Source organism: Cricetulus griseus, chromosome 6 (genome assembly GCF_003668045.3).
Source record: "Cricetulus griseus strain 17A/GY chromosome 6, alternate assembly CriGri-PICRH-1.0, whole genome shotgun sequence".
Taxonomy (NCBI): domain Eukaryota; kingdom Metazoa; phylum Chordata; class Mammalia; order Rodentia; family Cricetidae; genus Cricetulus; species Cricetulus griseus.
The window spans coordinates 14,186,733-14,191,022 of record NC_048599.1 but is presented as its reverse complement, the minus strand read 5'-3'; the positions used below and the strand labels follow the sequence as shown (position 1 = coordinate 14,191,022).

The window sequence follows — 4,290 nt, the reverse complement described above, 5'->3', positions numbered from 1 at the left end:
CAGAGGCCTACTTCAAGCATTCCATCTTAAGGGTACTCTGAGGAGCCAAAGCTAGTGAAGAGGATCCCACCCTTGTGTGTGTGTGTGTGGGGGGGGCATCGGGGAAATGAGGTTTTGATTCCTGAGCCTGGACTGAAGTCCTGGTCTCCTCCCAGCCAAGTATGACTGGTGCTGCCTGTCCTGGCTCACTAGGGAGGGATGAGATGACCCTACCTGGAGTCTCTTCCTGCCAGTAGCACCTGCCCCATCCCAGGCCACCCAGCACGGCCCAGTTACATAAACAGGATTTCACCCCCCACCACACACACACCTGAGGCTACATTTCCAATGGATTTTCCTGATGGAAGAAAAGAGGAGAAAACCCTGACAAAAGAGGAAATTTAATTGGCCAACTCCTCTATTTGGTGTGGTAAATAAACTGTTCCAAACTTTGCTGTGTTGAAGGTCCCTGTCCCAGCTCTAGCCAGTCCCTCACAGGGAGCATCAGAACCCCAAAAATGAGGGCACAAAGAGCCCAGAGAGGGCAGAGGCTGAAGTCCCACCTCTGTGCAAACTGCAGACCGTCAGAGAAGCAATCAAGACCCTAGACACCTTACACACACACACACACACACACACACACACACACACACACACACACACACACGTACCCAGGGTCACAACAATTTGCCATTTTGGGTTCTCTGTCAGTCATTTAATGTCTTTTTCTTCCCCTAGGAGCTCAGGGATCTACCTTAAATACCTCATGCTGCATGGAAGCAAGTGTCTTCCTGCTTTGCCCACAGTCTGAGGACAAGAAACTATCCATTTTTCTTCAGATTCACCCAACTTAGAATTGATTAGGCCTGGATGTCAGGGTACCTGGGTCCCCATTCTGCCTCTTGACAGTGCTTGCCTTGTGACCTCGAGCCTGCTTCTGATACTTTCAGATGGGAAGGAGGGCAGTCCAGGTAAATCGAATCAGACATGGTGACCCAGAGACAGGTGTCCTAGGCCGAGGGACCCAGCTTGCTTGGTAAAACACCTGCTGAGAGGTTTTGGCGTTGATAACGAAGGAAGAGCACAAAGACACCCCCCACCCAGATCCCAAGCAGTATTTAAGGGGCCACAGTGACTTCCAGGAGCACTGGAAAGAGCAAGGAACCCAGCTGGAACAGGGGGGAGTAGAGGCTGGCTTGGGGAAGATGGTGTCTCCTGACCAAGCAGAGAGAAACTGAGGCAGGCTGGGTGAAAGAAGGTGGACAGACACACTAAGGATGAGATGGACCAAGCAAGAGTCAAAGAGGGCACTGACGGCAAGCTCCAGAGATGGAGCTTATAATAAATAGGCTTCAGGACAGTAGGGGAAAGAGAGGGTGGGAGTGAGCACTGGCCCCCAGCAGCCCAGCAGAGGCAGCAGCCAAAGCTAGCAAACAAGCCACTGGCCAGGCTGGGCACTCCGGCCAGCCAGTTCTGGGACACCGGGAGCGCTAGAATCAGACCCTGGTAAAGCAGGACCGGAACGCACATCCTCCAGCAACGCCACCAACCAGGGACAGTGGGAGAGAAAGCAGGGGCTTCCCAGCAGCGCGAGTGTGGGAAGCCTTCAACCTAACCGCCGGCTTCAGCCTGCCTGCGCTCCTGTGCCCGCCAGCAGAGGGTGCCCCTGCGGCTTGGGGAGACCTCGGGGGACTCCGGTTTCTGTCTGTGCTCCGCCCGCTGCACCCGACAGGGTAGTCTCCACGCAGCTCCCCAGCTGGGGCAGGAGCCCGACCAGGCCACAGCGGCAGTGATGAGGTCAGGTCCCCAGGCAAAGGCGACATAAATAGGGATAGTGTCCACCGAGGGTCCTGCCGCACTCACGGTCGCACGGCTCACGCCTCCCGGCTCCGCTCCCCACCCCGGGTCTCGAGGGTCAGTCCCGAGTGGCGCTCGCTTTGGACGTGAGCTTGTGAAGCCGGGTCTTTCTCCGTGGCGGGGACAGAGTCCCCCGGAGTCGGGTGTGGAGGAAGAGGGCAGAGCTGCCCCTAGATCTCCGCACGTCATCCGACGGCCGAGGGGCGCAGGGGTCACATCGGCAGGGTCGCAAGGGTCCCCGTAGCCTGTCCGGCTCACCCCACCCCAGGGTGGCCGCAGCCGCGCGTGTCTCGGCGGCCCGACCCGCACACGCACCCGCGCGGCGCACTCGCTCCCGCCGCGCCGATCGCCGAGCCTCCGGGAGGGGCCGCGAGCCCACAAGCCCAGCCCGGGCAGTGCGGGGTGGGCGGTGGGGACGCCAGGGTCCCGGCCCGTGTCCATGCCGGGTTCGCCATCTCCGCACCCCTCCTCGCGCGCCGGCCCTGCACCCCCGGCGCCGCCAACCCCCACCCCCCGGCCTGCGGGGCATCCCCGAGCTCTGGGCGCAGGGACCGCGACTCCGGGGCCGGGAGGTGTCCGGGCTGGGCTCCGCGCTGGGGAAAGTTTGGACGTGGGAAAGTCCCCGTCGCCCCGCCGGGGAAGGGGCGCGGGATGGGCGCGCTTGGGCCGTTGCCCCGGAGCCCACGCCGCGCCCGCCTCTCCCCGGCCCGTGCGCCCTCCCGGCCCGCATCCTCCCCCGGTGGCGATCGGCTGGCCTCCCGCGGGCGCTGCGCGCTCTTACCTCGGGGAGCGGCCGGGCTGCACCCTGGTCCCCGCGCCTCGGGATGCCAGCGAGCCGTGGGATCCTGGCCAGGTCCGGCCCCGGCGTCCGCCTGGAGGAGCCGAGGGAGAGCGGGAGCGAGAGGGGGAGCCGCGGCGGCGAGTGCGCGCGTGTGTGGAGGAGCGAGAGAGCGAGGGAGTGTGCGTGTCTGACTAGGGGGGAAGTGTGCAAGGGACGGATCCCTTCCTTCCTCCCGCAGCCTCTGGTGGAGACTCGGAGAATGCAGCGCCCGCCGGGCAGGAGCGCCGCGCCGCGCCGAGCCGAGCAGAGCCGCAGGCGGCCGCCGGGCCGGACCCCAGCCAGCCGGGAGCCGGCCCCCCGCCCCGACCGCGCCCCTCCCTCGCCCGCGGGGCCCGGAGGCTCCGTCTCCCCTGCAGCCGGCCACGGGAAAGCCCCCGGGGGAGTGCTCCTCCTCCTCCCAGCCCTGATCCGCGCGAAGGGAGCGCCCCCAGGAGGGGAGCACGCTCCCTCCCTGCCTGGAGGCTCAGCTGCCCCGAGGCACCCGTGGCAGACTAGACCCTGTCCCCATTACTCCCCTGGCCAGAGACTTAGCTGCATCTAACCTACACACACACACACACACACACACACACACACACACACACACACACACACACACAAACCCCCCCACACACACATTGAAAGCCTGGCTTCAAAAGAAGGGGGTGCAGGCGAAGGTAGGGGCGGGCTTCTCAAGTGGCCACCCCTGGCTGGCTGCCCAGAAAGGCCCTTTGCACAGACTGAGGCTTCAGAAACAATCACTGTGCATTGAGGTGGACAGAGCCCCTGCCCTGGGGCTGGGAATCTGCTGGCCCGTGGGAGGTCAGTTGTCCTGGGAAGAGAGCCATGCCAGACATCCCCCTTTAGGAAAAAACTCTGGGAGTCCTCCTCCAACCAATAAGAAAAACCCTAAAATACAACAAAACAAAACAAATCCCAGTAGGCAAACAAGACACCCCAGCTGAAACTTAGTGCCCTCTTGCACCAGTCCTAATAAAATCCTCCCACCGTCCAGAAATGCCTGGTAAATCTGCTTTTCCATTCTTGCTCAAATTTAGCTAGCCCGCTGCCCCGTGCCTTTTCTGCTTAGACTGCTTTCTTTCCCTTGGCTGCTCTTATAGACCAGGCTGGACTGGCTGAAGAATACCGTGCAACTGTATGTCTTTGCCATCCCATCCCTAACCAGGCATCCTGGCCTGCAAAATAGATGCTGAAGTTAAAGTGGCTGCACCCTCCTGCAAGACTCTGACTCCTGTGTGTCTCCAGGGAGCCACACTTGAGCTCACCCCGGCCTGCTCACCAGGCACTCTAATTTCCACCCCTAACCCTCCTCCCTGGTGACTGACTTCCCCTCTGGGTGGCTGCATTTCTAGTCCTTCCTGCTAAACATCATCACTCTTATTTATTTTGAGATTTATTCTCTGCCTCGACAGCCTGTTACCTCCCTTAAGTCCTTCTAGCCGTTCATTCCCTCCATTGATCTCCCAAGCCTCGCTTTTGTAGAGCCCCTTCTCCTGGTCTCTCTCCTCCCCCTCCTCTCTATTCTTAGCTCCTACTCTTTCATGCTTTCACAGACCAGAGGCTGGCCCTCCCAGATGCATTTCTTCACTTTCTGCTCTCTCTCTCTCTCTCTC

The 4,290-nt window shown here is 61.0% G+C and overlaps 1 protein-coding gene across 1 annotated transcript; it reads left to right on the top strand.

Moving 5' to 3' along the window:
* Positions 1 to 2,275: 2,275 nt before the first annotated feature.
* Positions 2,276 to 3,218, top strand: LOC113836477 (proline-rich protein 2-like). The gene is made up of 2 exons (XM_027423229.1): positions 2,276 to 2,758; positions 2,856 to 3,218. The coding sequence occupies exons 1-2, from the start codon at positions 2,276 to 2,278 to the stop codon at positions 3,216 to 3,218; spliced, it is 846 nt and encodes a 281-aa protein (XP_027279030.1).
* The last annotated feature ends 1,072 nt before the right edge of the window (positions 3,219 to 4,290 follow it).